Below are 19,603 nucleotides of genomic sequence, written 5' to 3'. Positions count from 1 at the left end.
TTGTCAGGACGAAACACGGTTCCGGCAATCAACGCTACCACGGCAACGAAAAGTCCAAACATATCTGCCAACATGTTGCCATGGCTGCCCCATCTACTGAAGAAGTAAGATGCAACAAAGAGAACGTACATCGGACCCAGCTTGCTGCGTAGTCCTTGTAGTTTGGCTTTTAGCCATGTTGGTTTTCGGAGGAACTGAGGAATGGCGGCTAATAGCACTCGCGCCATTTCCCAGGGCACGCTGCACGACTTGATGGCAAGAAAGGGCACTGTAAGGGCACTGAAATAACTATTAACAGATGAAGAAACATGCCAATCAAACAAACCGTAACGTACGTTACATATAGCGAAGAGAAACGCAAGGAACACGTCCATTTTAAAGGCGCTCACGATCCATTCAGCGTTTTTCATTAATATAATGGCTGCTATGGTTAAACAAAAGGCTGACACTTCGGATGGAATGAGAGCAGTGTCCAACATAAGTCCTATAACTAAGCCCAAAAACATGGTTGGTAATCCACTTCTTTTAAAAAAAAAATTGTAGAACATTGTCGCGGCAAGGGCGTATGCCCCACACGAACAAGCGGATGTTAGCGCAGTCATCTGACCAACTTTCAAATTACACTTTTTAACAAATGAATATACTGCGTAAAACGAAATTGCTAGTCCGGCCCAGTCACCGACGTTTGCGACATAACAGGTTGTGGAATAACACAAGACGTTACTTTAAATACCCGGAAGACAATGGTTTATTTGAAAAAGGGTATTTCACTTGGAAATTTGACAATCAAAGCGGGAACTAGTTTCTGAAAACCGCCTACTTGGGGCGTAGCGAGGCCTTAAAAACTTGTAGGCCCGATGGTTCGGGGTTACCCAACCCAAAGATTTCTTTCTAAATTAGAAACAAAACAGTGCAATTTGGGAGCATTCCAAGAAAAAAAAACGCACAATTACATCCATTTTATATGCACATTACACAAACTTAAATATATATGCAATGATTACAATAACATCAAGCAATACACCTAGCAGATAGTTTAAATAAACCTTGCTTCGTTATATACATATTTTGAGTTGTTTTTATTGCGTTTTGGAGTTATTCATTTTTTTCAATTTTCAAAATAGTTGTAGACCCAGGCCTACAAGGATATATGTAGCTACGCCACTGCCTACGCTCTGTTTTCAATAGCATATGTTCGCCCAAGTTATACGTGTCAAGGGTAAGGGCATTTACATGACCATCGAAGGTCTGTGTATACGTGAAAAATGTCATATTACAAATATTACTAAATAAAACAAGGAACATGTATAATTTCAGCGCGACAAAGCGCCATGTACATTTTACAGTATCTAATTTCTAAGCACCATGTATATGCTGGGATTCCAGCGCATTACAGTCAATTATTGGTTCTAACTGTAACCAGTATTCACCATTCTCCTGCAAACAACGATCGTTGGAGTTCATAATTGCACAATATATGTTAGTAATGGTTTAAGATTGTAAGGGAAAGCATGCGTTCACCGAAATAAATTCTTAAGTTTAAAACCTTTAACCTTTACATAGTTCATATTAAATGTTTCAAATTTTATGAAAATACGAGTGCATGGATTGTGACTATGTACAGGAATATCAGTATAGATTATATTTAATTAAAACAAACCGTACTGAACTTTGGTTCAGAAGTATACAGGTTATGGTTCGTAAAGAATTATTTATGTATTACATTGAAGAAGATTCACAAAAAGTTAATCTGCGCACAGTGAATATTGATAAATCGTTCACGTCTACATGTTCCCTAATTACCATTATAAATAATAACCTCCTATACAAAACAACAAAATCAATACCATTTTAATGATAGTTTTGGAAATATCATAGAAAAGCACTTGGGGAAACCCGGTGAAGCTTAGAAGCATGAACTTGCAACATGAGCAAAGTAAGTTTAGGTAACAACTTGCTTGACAGAAAATGCAGCTTTATACAGACGTGGTCGACTGGCAGAGGGAAAACAGATCAATTTCTCTTTTTGAGGGAGAACTCGTTGTCGGGCGTCATCTACTGTAAACTTCTTAGTAATGATAAATAGAAAACATATCAATTATATGTTTCATGTATACGTGAGATATGGAGTACAAATGTATATGATATCGCTATGTTCTTTGGAGACTTGATCATTAATGTGATCAAATTACATTATATAGCAAATTTTCACCATGAACATTTTCTTGTAAAATTTAACAATCAATTTAATCGATGTGAACGATTCCCTAAAGCTAAATGCTTTTAAATTCTAATGCGCACACATAATTCGTGCCTTTTAAACGCCACCCAGCGCTTATTACATTTTATACAAGATACTATAATCGTTATCAAACCTCTGATGGATGAGAATGGTTTTACATGAACGTTGAAAATTATATTTCTCTGATAAGGTACATATCTTGATTAATATAATTTGATTTGGTTCCGATGTTTTACTATAAAGCTGCACTCTCACAGATCGACAGTTTCAACAACTTTTATTTTTTGTCTTAGAATGAGCAAAATTTGGGTAAAAGACTTCTAACAAAAGATCAGTTCATATTTACGTTTGAAAATTGCTATGGCAAAAGCACTACTAATACTTTATGAAAAAGGAGTTATTTGGCAGTTTTCCCCAAAATTGAGACGTGTTCTATTGTGAGTTATATGACTAAAATGAAGGCATTTATAACAAAATCAGCTGTGAGACAAAAACTAAAACATATGTGAAAACTGTCAATCTGTGAGAGTGCATCTTTTACCTTTAATCTCACACTGATACATATCATTCAACAGGGGGAAAAAACATCATAAATATGTAATCTAAAGGTCAAGGTTGACAAATGTATAGATAAACACCTAACTTTGTAAATAAACACAAACCTATTTCAGAAAATGCAATCTCGGTGGATGGTGAAGAAAACGAAGAGGGAAAAAAACTAAACACAACTAGGATGTTATTTTGTTTATTTTGAAACAATAAAAGCACAGGCCTGCTGCGTTAATTAAGATATCAACATTTTATAAGCTGAATAATCATTTTTATAAAAGCATTAACTGCATAACAATTTTAAATGTTTTTGTGTAGTAGATTTTCAAAAAATTACACAATAATGTATATCTGTAGTTGTATATTCTTATTAATTTTAAATAAAGATATGTACAATATGATTTGAATAAAATCATTCAAGATAGTATTTATAACTTAGTTTCATTATTGAAACATTCTTTTTTGCAATATATATAGACTGAGAAGAGAAAAGTTTACAACATGATTGAGCTATTTTTGGAAATTATTAATTAACTAATTACAAACTGTTCACATGGGTAACGATTGTCATTATTGGTTCTATAATATCACAATAACGTTGCATGTGTTTGCTGTACTAACTGCATCACATCAAATCACAATTTTCATATATATCACAGACTATATACAACAAATAGGTTAGGAATAAATCACCAGCCAAAATGCCAACAAAACCTACAGATAAGTAAAGAAAACATGTCAAAAAACCATTCAATATACATTATTTACTCTGCAACATTAACAAAAACTGCAAATATAGAAAAACAGCTTTAAAAAAGTATCTTGTAAACAAAGTTATGAAATGCAAGAAAGCAATACTTAAATGCAAGAAAACTTATAAACATGGAAAAAAAAATGTAACAAGTATTCAACGTTTAATTAAAATCCAATTAACTTAATCCTTTGAAAACATTACAGGCTTATGAAATGTTTTATTTGTGCAAAGCCCTGATAAGGTACATACTCTTTAATACATTTTAAATGCAAAATTCAATAAATGCAGTAGTTAGACCACAGGGGGCAGAAACAATTTGTTTTTGTTTACTTAAGCCTTTATGTATATAGAGTCAATGGTAACACTGGCTTTTATAAGTATAAGAAAATAATTTGTTTCTGCTCCTTGTGAGTTAGACAAACTATTTGTAAACAGATACAAAAACAAAATGTAAACAATATGTCAATACAACCTTATCAAAATGTCCTGTTATAACAGAAAATATGTGCATGTTACAACAACATGAAAAACTATTTTGCATAGGACCTTTGTTTACATAAAAAAATATTTTGATTTTGTCTTTGTCACATCTTCTGACACAGTCAAGGAACAAGTATCCTGACTAGACGCCTTTTTGTTTTACCATCCTTTCAGCTTATTACTTTTCCTTTCCTCGAATCTGAAAATATAATAAATAGTTTAGTGTTATAAATTATATTTTATTCATTGGGATGGCAGTATTTTTTGAAGATTGGCCCCAATTCCCCCCAAAAATCATTTAATATCCAAATTCTACTTTAATAGCCCAGTAATAAGCAAAAGTACTTTTAGTGACTAAATATGGTTTCTTATGAAGGCCACTATCTAGGCTGGTAATAAGCAAACATAAGCAACTTGCTACAACTTACACTGAACACTACCTTTAATCCACATTATATCTTCACTTGAGTATGCACATAAAATGCAAGTCACAGATTTTCCATTTAATAAAATCAATTGAAATTCTATTGTCATCTATTGACATAAGCAATAAGAAAAGACAAAAAAGGTTTTACCACGGTACATATAATTACTGGTTTAGAAACATACAATATTTTTTTGTTTGAAGTAGGTCAGGTCTGACGCATGCGAAAAGGCTAAAGGCAGGGAGACAAACATTTTAACAGTTCACAAAAAGAATATAAATGAACTATCTTGAAAATTACAAAATACATGTGCTGTGAAATAGTTTTTTCTTTACTTTCAAGGATAAATTAGTTAGCAAGTTTTGTATATAAAAACAACAACATTCAAGTGAGATAAAAAGGCTTCCAAATATTTTTTTTCTCAACCCAAAGTCCCCAATATAAGTCCAACATAAAATATTTCACAGCACTGTGTTTTGAAGGAAAACTTTGTGAAACAACATCTAAATCACAAAACTGACATGATATAAAATTCATAAAAAACTAACAAAGGGAAAAAGGTGCACACTTTGCTTACAACTGATAATGGTTGTGTAATTCTAATGTTCTGTTATAGTGGTCAGCTGAAATACAATATTTTAATAAGTTGGTGCCAAACTGCAATATTGACAAAAAATTCCACCCAATGACCTTATAACTATTCGATTACTGTCTGTACTGCAGCAGCCATAAAACTTGGAGTGTGTTTGTAAGCTTATTTATACTCGCACTTGGGCCATGCCCATTCGGCAAGTGCTCCGTTAAGATTGTTAGTCATTTTAGGTTTTTGGAGCATAGTGCACAGACAGAATGTAACCCTGCTTAGAGCTTCCCTAGTACTTTATTTGCACCAGTGTATAGCACTGTCACATGGGACCCCCATTTAACGTCCCTCCCGGAAGACAGTTAGTAATTTTTAGTGATGCGATGGGGAATCAACCTGCGACCCCTGGATTGATAGTCAAGTGTGTTACCACTACCGATCTGCCACTTGGATAAATTGTCCATAGGTTATCTACTGGATACTGCTTCCTCATTAAACTGATTTGATTGGTTAATAGTTATCATTGGATAAATATTGACCAATCAATAAGCAGTTAAGTTAACTTTGACTAAATTAAAGAATTAACCAGCATAAAACAATTTGCTGCTGGTTCTAGATTTGAAGTTCCAAGAGTACAGCAATCAAAACGTTTAGTGGGCTTAAAACAACATGATATTTTAATTCAATGGTTTAAATAACACTATTATTTACATTAAATGTCAAAACTTTCATTGATACTTGATCTTGCAGAAAAAATGCCATGTTAATATTTCTACTCTTAAGTTTCATTACTTTTATAGTTCAGGATTTATAAATGGTCTTATTTTAAATTTAACATATTTACTTAAAATATATGATGTAGGATGTAGCTCACTGTTATTTTTTCTGTTTAAACACAAACACATCATCTTGCTAAAAATTCCTTTGTAGCATAAAAGAGTTAACTGTTGATAGCAATTTTTCTTGCATTTATGCTGTATGAACGCAGTAGAGCAAGCGAGCAAATTCCATGAAGCGTGCTAGCGCTTTTTGGTTACTTGCTCGCTTGTCCTACTGCGTTCATACAGCATAAATGCAAGTAAAAATGTGATCAATACTTATATAACATTTTAAATAATTATTCATAATGATTAAAAATTAGCATTATCTTTTACAATTGAGTAGTACTTAAAGAAATGTAACCGACAGCACATCTTTGTTTTAGAAAATTGCTGATTTTTGTAAGGTCTTATATCATTGGTTAAATCACATAATGCTAATCCAATCGGAGCGCAATATTGAAATAAACAATGACGTCATAACACAGTGCATGTTATACAATATGAATGTCAAGATTCACCGATACTAAGGTCTAGAGGAATGTAAATATTTTAGATAAAACACCTAGCAAATGAGGTTATGATTAAAATACAACTAAAACCAAGACCCCACCTTTTTTAAGCCTGGTGAGGGTGAGCGTTTCTCCCGTTGGCGAATCACTCGCTCCTGGATGGTCTGTAACTGCCGAGCCTTCTCATCCTGGTATTAAACACATCAACAAAATAAGGAAACAGTAAGTTTTTTCATTCAATAAGGGTGAATAACTCCACAAGTATTTCATCCAGAGTAATGGATCAATATCTTGAATGGTTTCTAAGTGATGACCCAACACCAATAAAGATGCATCAGGGTATTAACAATACCTTTAATGGATTTTTGCAACACAAAACAGTTGACAGGAGTGCCGCAGAGTGAACTGAAACACTCGTCTGTTTTTAAACTCGAAAAAGAGAATTAAAGCTAGAATTTTGAATAGTGATGAACATGTGCATTATTATTATTGGTTATGTGTGTACCAGTTACATTAAAAAAATATAAATAGAGTTTTTTTGAATGATGGCAAAGGTTAAAGTTTTTGCACGCTATCACCAGCACAAATATATATTTCTCATATGGTATACATTGCTATCATAAGAATGTGAAAAACACTGCATCGTGTAAAACAAGTTTAAATTGTATCTCAAACAGAAAAATAATATTGCAATTTCTACTTGTGCAAACTACACTCTTTAAATACTCTAAATCTTGAATGTGTATAAAAAACATAAGAATTTTTCCATCTACATAATTTTGCAATTTCTATTTAAATAATTCCACTCTTTGTCTATGACAGTCAAAATAAAAACAACTTAAAAAGTGCAACTTTAAAATGAATTACTGCAAATCACTACGGGGAAACTAATTATACTTCAGCCTCCTGTTTGATTGTGTTACAAAGCTGAATACAAATTGTTCAAATGATTTATGAGTTCATTGAAATATAACAAGCAATAGATCAGCGATGCAAAAGATAATTATTCCTAAAACATGCAGTATAATGCAAAAAGATCTAATTTACAGACACACAATCATGTCTTTATAGAAATTAATTCACTAATAAAATGGGGTTGTTAGAACTGCAATTAATGTAGGAGGTTGTATTCAACTCAAATGGATTTTTTCAGATACTGATTTCACAAGTCACAAAATATCAATCAAAATCTGCAAAAATCCATGAGAGTCAAAAATGACAATACAGATCAAAACGCATTTCTAATAAACCTTTTATCATATGCATTCCTAGTTCAAATCACTCAATAGACACACAATTTCATACCAAAAATCATTTATGACTAAATATTCAGTATTCTGTTTAATGACATCATTTTAACATCACCCATTTATATTTGTTATGATGTAAGCAAAGCCATATTGCAGTGCTGTGGAATACCGACTACTATTATTTGTGAAGTGTAGAGTTATGATGGGTATATCATAAATAACAGAATAAACTTGATTATGGTTATTGCAGTTCTTATGCGTCGAATAAAGAATGAATATTGATACAGAATTAAACATTAGAACAAACCCTGCATGCTAGCTGGACTGGTTAAATGTGTGCCAGACTGGTTTAAATTAACACACCAGAGCCCAGTAGTTTAAATCCATGCATGCTTACGTTTAAAAGTTTTAAGCCTGAAACTGCAAAAACAAACCTGTTGTGTCTTTTCGAGGATGGTTTTCTGCCGCTGTCCGATGCTGAAGACCTCGGCAGCCTCGTCTGTCTGACGGCCTTTCCTCACATCTAAACGTCGACGCAACTGAAACACAGACACAAAGGTGTTTATCATAGCAGTTCATACTTTTCGTAACCAACTGAAAAATTACCTATGTCCCATTAAGGCATCTTAATTATTTAAATGAGCTAGACATGTGTACATAAAACCCACCTATGTAACAAAAGCAGAGACCATCATTCCACTCATGGTGGATGACTGTGCATCAATATTACCAGATGCAAAACGAAAGAGTGGGGGTGTACAAATGTAATATCACACCTTTCCACCTCAAAATTTACCTCCTTACCATAAATATACTATTTATTACTTAATCATTAAACAAGATCTACAATTAAGGAGGCAGTTTTTGACACTGACCGCAACCCAAAACATAACAAACACAACAGATGGCTTCACCACTGTCACTACTCATCACATGTAATCAAACACTAACAACTGTAAAAATAACAATTAACACAAGTCTTAAAAAGATCTGCCTCACAATGTCTCAATTATTTTAAGGATACCGTACCATTTCCTCTTGTTTCCTCTGTTGTTCAGTGATCTTGCTCTGCAGGTTCTTCTGGTGTTGGACCATCTGTGACAAGAGGGCGGCCTTCTGTTCGTCGCTCACCTCAACATCCACAACTGTCTTCTCACGGCGCATTCCTCCAAATGGCGGCTGGAAGAAAGGCATCAAAGATGTGATATCATATAGTTACTTACTTTATATTTAAAAACTGATAGCTTGCAATGTGTTGTTTTACTGACAATATTTTTGCTAGTACAAAAAAGGAGCACTTTAAAATTTGGAATCCTAGCTAAATATCAGAAAAAAATAGTTTCTCACTTTCAACACTTGTATATTGTGCAATAGGTTTAAATCAGATTATGATATAGTCAAATAGTTTACCAGAGGAGTTTCATTGCTGCCCCTGCTACTGATGGCCCTATTCTTGTTGTCCTGAAGGTCAAGTGTATTCTCCCGGGTATCTGATTCCTTCATGCTCTTTGCCTCACGTCTTGCGTAACGACGCTCGGCCAACTTCTGTTGCAACTGGTAAACAGGAAAAGATGCTGGCATACAAGTATTCACTTTAGAATGAAATGATGTGAGACAAATGTGATAATCAAGTTAATAATGAAAAGCAGTATGTGTTGAGTGCCAATGCCCAATAATGATGGGTGCATGCTGATAGACCTTTTGCACCAAATAAGATTATATATACTTAAAAGAAGAGTGAAGGGAAATGTTAATATTACATGTACAGGTATTAGCACAGTGAAATACTTTATGTGTTCACTGACTTTATTTCACAGCATCTTAAGCTTAAAAGAGTTAGAATTTTTATCCCTTCTATCAGATGTACATTGACCTGTTGAAGTGATGTTTAATAATGAAAAAATATGATAATAAGCATATAAATAAAATTATTCTCAAAGACGATTTTGGATGACGGAAAATAAAATATTTTTGTTTCAAATATTGATGTTGAGAAACTACCTAAACTAAACAAAATTTTCAACAATTTTTGGGCCGTAGACGTAAAATAGTATGTAATCTGTTCATGCTGTTGATAAAATTGATGAAAGTATTAACGATGTTCATCATACAAGTAGTACAAAGAGTTTTATTGTTAAGAAATCTAGATGTGTAGAAAGCAAAAACAATCAAAATAAACCAAAAAGGATTAATTAAAATTGTAGCAATAATATAAAAAAATGCATAAGACAAAATATTTATACAATTAAGAAGCTGTGACAATAAGAAGGATTTGTTTCGACATGCAAGTAATTCTATAAAGACAATCACTGAAGTTCTTACAAAACATTTAAAAACTTGAATATAACTCAACTAAAATAGTTCAAAACCCCAAATCGGAAGAATTTTGGAAAATTTTAAATAACAAAAGAAAACAATTATTGCTGCTAAGTTTGTTAGAAACTTTTTTAGAAATGCCTATGCTGATGATATGAATGATGATACTGGTAAACCAAATACTTTAAAATAATCATTTCAATCATACATTCTCTACAGCTGGAATTAGCTACTCCTTACAAATCGTTAAAGTAAATGGTAAATTTTCAAACCAGAAACATTCGCCTTCCAATCAAAACCGGCAGCTGGATGTTTGATGTACCAAATTGACAGTAGTATTGGAGACAAGTATCACTTACTACTTGAATGTAGTGATCTTACAATTTCAAATCCATATGTATGGTAATCAAATTTATATCTTGACTATGTTTAGGAAACAAATATATAAAATTATGCCAGTTTGTAAAAGAAATAAATACTTTTTAACTGTCAATTCATATATACTTGCTTGCAAACAGCAATTAGAGTTAACTTAAATCTTATTAATATCACACATGTTCGTTTAAAGCATTGTTAAACATTTTTCTCCTGTCATCTATTGCTTTTTTGTGTATATTGCATGTTTTTTTCTTTAAATAACTTTGTTCTTATGTTTTTCTTTGTCTCATATACTCTTATACGTTCTCTGTGTTCTTTGAAATAAACTTGTAACTCGTAAACTTGAGTGCAAATCCCACTTCCGGATGAGCATGTGAAATAACAGTGTGACTGGCATATTTTTTTCTAACACAAAGAAAATTTACCCATATTATTTTTTTAAAGCTTGAAGAATATCAAAAACTGACAAGATTAAACATCTGTAGATATGACTTCCTAATTTAACTGCATGATAAACAAACAGTTCCAAATCCTTTAATAAAAAACCTCTCAATCCATTTAATCACTCACCACATTAGACTGCCGTCCCTTCTCCTGTGTGACACTATTCTCAATATGCCTCTTCACCTCTGCAGCCTGACGGAGCAGTGCACGCGTACTGTAATCCTCCCAATCTTTCTGCTCCTTGTTAAGACGACGTGCCTCCAGTTTACGTCGCATTGCCTCCTTCTGGTTGTCCTTCTCTGATAACAGTTTCTTAAGGAAAAAAAGATTACTTCAGTGTCTTCAAAAGTAAATGAAAGCAGATTGTAAAGAAACAATCATGCATGTTTTGTTAAGATTTTTTTTAAATTTATGTATTCTCGAAAAAGGGTTCTAATTTTATTTGTATGAATTCATCTTCAAAAGTTCCTTTGCTCTCTAGCCACAGTCACCAACATGTAAGTTCTACAATTTCATATTCAATCATTTATCAGAATCAGCATTCAGTGGTTGCCTTTGATTTTCAGTCAATAAAACACTCACTTTCAATACTCTATTTCTGGTGGTAATGCAGATAAAGTGTATTCTCCTGCAACATATTTTTGGAGACCTAAATGATCTCTGATAAAAAAAATTGGTTCCCTGCATAGTTACCTGTTTGGCTTGCTCATGCTCCTCAAGGAGCTGTCTGCGTATAGCGTCTATATCCACGTCATCTCCCAGGGCTCGAGCTGAAGAAACACATATATATAGTGTAACAGACATACATTACACACAATGCAATACATATTTAAACTGATTACAGACAAATATTATCTTTATCTTTATTGTGTTATTTAACTAAATTAGCTTTTACATAAACTTAATGTTCTAATTATTCAGATCATATTCAAACTGGAAATGCACTTATATCTGGTTATGAAAAGCTATTCTGAAAATTTTGCAGTGTAGCTGAACATATTCCCTTTTCTTCTGATTGACAGGATACTGAACTACCATGCAAAGCAAATCCTCAATTATAATATACATGTACTAAAACTATTTTTATGTATAAAACAAACTGTAAGAATATTTTTGTCATGAAATTCTCTGGCCAACCACCTACCTGACTGTATGGCTTTTTCTGTCTCTTCTTCAAGTTCACGATCCAACTCCGCAAGTTTCTCTTCAAACTTCTCCTCAACCATCTCTTCGTCTTCGCTGCCATGGTCCGGGTGTGACAGGTGGAATATGGCGCCCGTTAGATTGTCGTACCAGCCCTCGCGGCATCCAACGTGCAGGCTTCGCCGCATCTCACGCAACACTTCCTCATTCTGGCAAAAGATGATGAAAATTTAGGTTTTCAGTATAGATTATTCTTGTACATTTTAGCTTGATTGTGACTAAACCTGAAGCTCATTAAATTGTGCATTACCAGCAAGTATATTTTCTGGGGATAAACCAGTTCTGATGTCCATTTTGAGTAGCCAATGAGAAGGTGTGGCACAAATCCATTACTTTTTTGGGGAAATGCAGACACCTAACCATATGAATACCATATCTTGTCATTCATATTTATATATGAGATGTTTAAATAAGTACTTTTCCTAACTCTTATGGACAGATACATATGTTTTACCTTCAATTTTGTATACAAACTTATTTTCCCATATCAATACAATGTTCACACAGTAGTTAAAATATCATTGTGTTACATTTCAGCACTAAAATATACAAGAAACAGCTGTTGATAAAAATGGTTGCTTTTTGCTTTTCCATTTACAGATCTTTATGACACAATTCATTGTCAAATGTGACTAAAACACAAACATCTAAACTAAATTGTTAATATCCATAGAAAGCTCACCTGGTTTTCGAGTAGTTTTTGAACTCCTCGGCCCTCTGCCGTCTGTTTCTCCTGCAGGTCTGTTACCATGGTGAGCTCAACTTCCTCCTCTACAGCATCACCCGCTAAATCTGACCTCGCATTGTTCAGGTAGCGGCGCTCAACTAACATTCAAATGGTATGACTTCAAGTTGCTATCAGACATTTAAACTTTAAGTGTTACTAATATCCATGATGTTGCAAATTAAAATATATAATAACTTTTAAATACTTTCGATAGCAATTAAAAAAGATGAGTTAAATTTAAATTTGTTTCTGTCTGAATTGTCAAAGAATGAAAATCACTATTACAGACAAGGTAAACATTTAAAAATATGGAGTTTCGGATTTATTTACACACATCCAGGAGGTTGAGAAATAGTGTTTGTCACGGACTTTAAGGACAAGTTTTGTTTTATGGCAGTTACCCTCCATTCTGCAGTGTACAGCATCAGACAGCAGTTTTAGCTGGTCGGACTTATTAGCTGCAATGTTGGCGAGGTGGTTCTCACTCTGCTCCTGTGTCATGGTTGACTCGTTAAGCTCTGCCACCTGCTGGGTGGAATGACGACGCCACTTTTGGTGGTCCTGCTCTAATTGTGTCAGGCTCAGCTTCAAATCCTGAGGTCATTTTTGATGATAGGAATAAGAATCTCACTATTTTACTGTCATTGTTTTGACCTATTAAGAACTTTGTGATTTTAAGGTCATAGACTATGAGAAACTAGTATTTTTTTAAATACAAGGATATTTTGTTAGACATTTTCAAACCGACACCCCATTAAATCACAGGTACAGTTATTTGAATGAAATGCAGAAAATTTTCAAGCAAATAATCAATTCCATTGCCATACCAAATGATACATGATAAAAGATAAAAACTTTACAACTATGACTGAAGACAACTCAGATAAAAAAGAAAGAAAATTAGACACACTTAAAACCTGTGTTTACCTCATCAGGCTTATCAGCAGGCCTCAGTGTTGCCTTGGCAATGTCAAGGAGGCCCATCATGGTGTCAAGTTCTTCCTCTTGCTTAACCTCCAGTGTAGTGAGAAGGGCCTCCTGTATACTCAAACCTGGCAATGTACATAATGATAATGAGATTATTTTTTTCCAAGAGGCACATTACATAATTGAAACCCATCTAATGGATCTTTCTCCTTGTTTAAAAGAAAATAACAAAACGTCTCTACAGATAATGTACAAAAATGTGCACAATTTTTCATAAACATATCAGCCCTTTAACAATACAAAGATAAAGAAAGTCTTTTTGAAACGGCAATTGCCTCCACCATTGTGTTGTCATAGCTAAGAAATGATCAATTATGTACATGAAGTTTGAGCAGAAACGAAGAAGGATGTATGGACTTATGACCTATAATTCACCTGAAGGTTAATGTGACCTTGACCTACTGACCTCAAAATCAATAGGGGTCATCTACTAATCATGACCAACTAGTATACAAAGTATGAAGCCCGAACAGTTTTAGTTATTAAATGGAAGCCATTTTTTCACCTCAGTGTCATTGCAACCTTAACCTTTGACCTACTGATCTTAAAATCAAAAGGGTTCATCTACTAGTCATGAACAACTGGCATACCAAATATGAAGTTCATGTGTGCACACATTCTGTAGATATTGAGATGAAACCATTAATCAGCTCACTGCAAGGTCACTGCCAACATATCGTTTTTCACCCGAAGGTCACCGCAACCTTGACCTTTGACTTTCTGATCTCAAAATCAATAAGGGTTATCTACTAGTAATGACCAACTCCCATACTTAGTCTGAAACTCTTGGACCCAAAGGATCTCCATTAATTGAGCAGACACTCATTTCACCTCTAGGTCACTTTGACCTTGAGCTTTGACCTACTGATCTCAAAATCAAAAGGGTCATCTACTGAAATTCCTAGGTCCAAGCATTTTATAGCTATTGAGCTGAAACAAAGTGTGATGTAGAGACAGACTGACGGATGAACTAACTGACTGACTGACTTATGGATGGAGAGGGCAAAAACAATATGTCTCCCCATAATTGATAAAATATTTATTTGTTTTTCTTAGTTGATTAAGAGGCATAACATGAAACATGATTGAAAACAGTGGATGTTCTGTGTTATCTTCCAATCAACCGCCAATGTTTTTTCCTGAGTCTCATTATTTCTCCTTAACTTACAATGTATTCTTGACACAGTATATCATTATTGCACATAGGCCAAAGTTGATACTAATGTCAAGAAACCCCAAAACTAACCTTCCATATCCCTGATGGCATCTGCTAGTGCTGGGTCCATCTCTTCCTTCCCATGTTGACTCATGCCTGACTTTCTTCCCCGCCTATTTCTCCTGGCCTCCAATCTCTCCCTGGCTACATTCCGCTGACGATCCCGCTCAGCTGTGATTCTGTAAATAGAGAATTATAGTGTTATAGCTGTCTTTTTGTTCCGCTTCCTCAAATTGTTTTGTGGACCATCAGTTCATCCCTTGTTTCACAAACAAATGCATGATTGACTTTTAATTACCTAAAGTGGATAAACTTCTGTTTAGCATGATTTGGATTGAAGGCTAACAGTCTTATTTGGTAAAAAAATATCTTCATGTAGTGCTTTGAAAATACTCTAGGAGGAATTTCTTTCTCTTTTCTCATTTTCTCCTAGCCGATATTTGTTTCTTATAAGAATTATTCAAAGGAGTTTCATAAGGTTTCACACGTTTGCTTTTCTACACTTTTGTTTACATTGGTGCAGATATATAACACAAGACTCACGTCTGTTCCCTCCGCTTGTCACCCTCCTTGCTCTGCTGTATGATCATGACGACCTCATTTAACTTCTCTCCCCGTCTGGCCCGTCTTTCATCTCGTTTCAGACGAGCAAGTGCAATCTGCCGCTGTCGTTCCTGCTCGACTTTGTTCGTCTGATTCGACAGCGACTGTAGAAGCTGCCGTTTCTCTGCATCGAAGTTACTTTGAAGATTCTCCAAATATTCTTGTTTAAAGAAACGTGTAGGAATATTAATAACTGCCACAGTTTTTACATCGAACAGATTAAAAAAAATAAAAAAATACGCAATATGCCTCAGACAATCAAAATAATTACTTTTCAAATTTGAAAATGAGAAAAAGCTTAAAGTAATGCTTCATGGGTTTACACTTAGTGATTTACCAAAATGCAAAATTCTAATCCCTTAAAAATATAATGCCTTAAAAGACAACATCTTAAAAAATATAAACAAAAATATTAAATTCAAATTATTTTTTATTCTACAAAGTTAAAGTCTTCAACTTCAGTGTTTAATTGTTAATGTAATTTCGAAATTCATTCTATTTTTTGTTTGTTTTTTACTACAAAAAATTGTCATCTAATTGACATGTTGCATTCATAATATGTTTAATAAAAGAGCATTTATGAGGTTGTTTCTGATGGACATTAGTCACTGTAGTGACGTTTGTGTCAACATGCAAAGTGATTAAAAGCATAGTTTTAAAGTTGACTGAACTGCTGCTATTTAAACTAAGGATAAACAAGTTATTTGTTAATATACAATAACAAACTTTGACATTTTTAATAACAAGGAATTCTATGAAGCATGGATTTAATTCTTCCATAAATCCTGTAAGTTAGGCAACAATGGTAAGACTTTCTTTTCTTGAACAATATATGGACTGAAGTGGTCCAATGGCCAACATCTTAGCTAATAAGCCCTGTCCCCTGAGTGAGGCTCGTAGTACTTAACATTGAGTTAAGACATACACTGACCATTCTTGGAGGAGTTATACAGAGACCCAGACCACGCATGTACATGAAAGTCTACTTAATCCAATTTCTAGCCTGCATACTCACCCTCCGCCTAACTTTCCTTTCCTCTTCCTCTTCCTGCTCCATGATGCCATCGATAGTTGCATCATCTGTCTCAAGGCCTTCAGCCTCACGTTCAGCCACCACCTGTCGTCGTCGTGCCAACCGAGCCTCGAGACGTTCTCGCTGCTGCTTGGCCGTTTCCACGACCATCTCATCAAGCACTAGAATGTTAACGTTGTCTTAATTTTATTATATTTGACACATAAATACAACAGTATTAGATAAAATAATGCTTATAACTATTGTATAAAAGGGTAAGAGTCAACAGCCTTTCAACACTGTTCTTAAGTCACAAAATGTGTTATCAAGGCAAAACTTGTCTTGAAAATCTTGGTATTTATTAGTTTGAAATAATTCAAATTCAAATGCAAACTATCAACGTACATTTCTCATTTTCTAGGTGAGCCCCAATCAGGTCTGCAATCTCGTCAAATTTCCCAGCCCGCCTTAGTTGTCGCTCCTTAAGCTTCATCTCAATAAGCTTCTGTTGTCGCTGTTTCTCTGAGAGGTGATTCCACTCTGTCTCTCCTAACTCCTTCATTAAGGCCTGTATGAACATAAATATTAAAAACTATTACATACCATTAAGGGCCATATGACATTATAAGGTGTATATAGACCGAGGCGTAAGCCATGCACCTTCGGGGCTGACTGGCCGGTCCTTATAATGCCATATGGCCCAAAGTTGTGTGTTATATTCCTTAAATTATACCGACCATTTCATATTACTAATCAATATTTTGAAAGCCCTATTAATGTATTTCATTGAACAAAGCAATTAATGTTCTATTGTGACAATTGTGACGTCAGCCGTCCATATGTTTTTTGGCGAGGTCCTGGACCGGCCAAAAATATGATATGGACCACTGACGTCATAAAACTGGGTTTAAAATATACTGATACATGGACCGATCGACTTTATGTGTACATATAAAGGACATATTTATGTAAGGTATAATATACATATTTATATTAACACAACCTGAATTTAAACTCAAAACTACTACATGCCTTATTCAAACAAAATATTTGAAAGTAAAAATATTCTAATGGTAAATAAAATAAATGAACAACTTAACGATAATATTAACTAAACGGAAGAAAGTTTGAATCTAGCAACCTGTCTGAAAAGAAACAAGCCTAGCCATTAAATTGATGATGAAAATTACACAGTGGTCAACACATTTTTGTCTTTGTTACGACCTGTTAAAGATCAGTTATTACCCACCTCAATCATCAGTTTATCTCTTATGGCATCATATTTCTCTTCCAGAGCTTTCACCACTTTAGCCTCTTCCTGGTCTTGACCTTCATCCTGCGACCTTGACTTGCCTCCTAGCAACAGGGCCGCTATGTTGTCATAGCTACCAGTGTCACTGAGGGAGGTCACTGCTCTCAGAAGCTGCTGCAGACCTGTTAAGTCCTGAACAAGAAATTAAATTTTTTGGAGATTTTAAAGTCAGATTTTAATGTAGTTCTGAATTTTGCAGAACAAATTATATAATTACAGTGAAGCCATACCATTTGTATTTCAGCTTCTATCATATGAAAATGTATTTCTCAGTCTGTGTATTGCCTTTAATAAAAGAAAGATTAATCCGCCCAGTATATTCCTTGTGAATTGTCAAGTCATGTTATTCTATGAATTGACTTGAAAATCTTCAAGAAATTACAGGGCTGAATAATCATTCTTTTATTAAAATCAATTTTTGAATTACTGTTCTTTAAAGGCTCTCAGTGTACACTGTTTCACCAAGTCATGCAATATTAGAGAATTTACAAAAGTGAATTTTTGACATCCAAGTTCTGGATTGACAAACATTAGACAACAAGACTGATCTGAAAACAGAATACCTTGACAAATACCCACCTTATCATGAAGGTCAGCAAGCATTTTGTTGGTCTCCCTGTCCTGCTGTTGTTGAAGGTCGGCCAGCAAGGTCACCTGAAGGTCATCCTCTGTGACCTCACGACCCTGCATGGCTGACTCTGCCCTAAGGATCTCTAGCATCACACCAATTGCATCCTAAGAAATTAAATGCAGATAATTTATAGCTGTTTTACTTTCAATTCCTCATCTGGTATGAAACTTCTTACTTTAAACCTTATAAAGTTGGTTCACATTCTCACTCAAAACTAACATATATATGCATGCATTTATATGATATTCACATAAAACAACACAATTTAGGCAAACTAAATAAATAAACACTTCTATTAACCAATGTTCGAAACATGTACTTAATATCAATTACAAAAGTATCAGCTTTAAATTACAAATGTATCAGCTTTAAATTAAGCTCCTTTTAGATTTTATTCAAAATCAGTCATCAACTTTTTCCCTTTCTTACCCTGAGTAGTTCCAACTGTTCCGCAAGATCATGGTCGTCAGAATTTGCCCAGTTCTTGTAGCGCTCATTCAACTCAAACAGTCGGTCTGCACGCTCCTCCTCAGACACTTTCTCTGCGGCACGTCGTACGGGGCTCACCTCACTCTCTTGCATCAGCTGGCAGGAAGCAAAACACAGTGTTTAATAAACAGCAGTGAACCCTTCTATATTAGGTCATTACCAAAGGCTCAGTTCTTAATCAAGATAATAACTAAATATTATTGCTTTAATGATATGTTTCTTTATAATATATTTTCCATGCCAGGCCTAAATGCAGCTAATTCAGGCACAGGCAAGACGTAATGTTTAACATAACAATTTGCACTTGTAACAATGTAACAAAGTCCATAAACATAAGACATATCTTAATGTACAAGCTTTCTCTCGGATTTCAATAAAAAAAGTTACAAAAAAAACCACTCCTTGCAAACCTTCATAAGTTTCTGCCTCTCCAGTTCATGTCGCTGGTCGAGGGTGCGGGTGATGGCCAGCTGGAGGGAGGCAGGGTCCTCTGTATCCACAGGTATTGGTTCCTCTTCCCCTTTGCCCTGTCTACGCATCCGTGCCGCCTGCAGACGTTCACGGGCAAGCATCTCCTGGCGGCGACGCTCTTCTTCAAGCTGGAGCTGAAGACTGTATGAAAACAAAGGAAGCTGATGATAATTGTTTGAATTTTCAAGAGCTCCAATCATG

At 34.5% G+C, this 19,603-nt stretch overlaps 1 protein-coding gene across 1 annotated transcript in view; it reads right to left on the bottom strand.

Moving 5' to 3' along the window:
* Positions 1-2,986: 2,986 nt before the first annotated feature.
* Positions 2,987-19,603, bottom strand: part of LOC128218260 (trichohyalin-like) — a 37,273-nt gene continuing 20,656 nt past the window's right edge. The window contains exons 32-50 of the mRNA XM_052925875.1: positions 19,342-19,543; positions 18,872-19,027; positions 18,391-18,546; positions 17,749-17,943; positions 16,905-17,067; positions 16,499-16,681; positions 15,428-15,647; positions 14,915-15,063; positions 13,609-13,733; positions 13,083-13,275; positions 12,637-12,779; positions 11,896-12,103; positions 11,445-11,521; positions 10,878-11,063; positions 9,024-9,167; positions 8,643-8,792; positions 8,048-8,152; positions 6,465-6,551; positions 2,987-4,224 (exon numbers count right to left, since the gene is read on the bottom strand). Coding sequence (XP_052781835.1) covers positions 4,204-4,224; positions 6,465-6,551; positions 8,048-8,152; positions 8,643-8,792; positions 9,024-9,167; positions 10,878-11,063; positions 11,445-11,521; positions 11,896-12,103; positions 12,637-12,779; positions 13,083-13,275; positions 13,609-13,733; positions 14,915-15,063; positions 15,428-15,647; positions 16,499-16,681; positions 16,905-17,067; positions 17,749-17,943; positions 18,391-18,546; positions 18,872-19,027; positions 19,342-19,543 — 2,863 coding nt within the window. The 3' untranslated portion in view covers positions 2,987-4,203. The remainder of the gene's footprint in view (positions 4,225-6,464; positions 6,552-8,047; positions 8,153-8,642; positions 8,793-9,023; positions 9,168-10,877; positions 11,064-11,444; positions 11,522-11,895; positions 12,104-12,636; positions 12,780-13,082; positions 13,276-13,608; positions 13,734-14,914; positions 15,064-15,427; positions 15,648-16,498; positions 16,682-16,904; positions 17,068-17,748; positions 17,944-18,390; positions 18,547-18,871; positions 19,028-19,341; positions 19,544-19,603) is intronic.

The sequence above is a fragment of the Mya arenaria genome, chromosome 14 (assembly GCF_026914265.1).
Source record: "Mya arenaria isolate MELC-2E11 chromosome 14, ASM2691426v1".
NCBI lineage: Eukaryota > Metazoa > Mollusca > Bivalvia > Myida > Myidae > Mya > Mya arenaria.
This window is presented reverse-complemented; position numbering and strand designations above follow the sequence as displayed.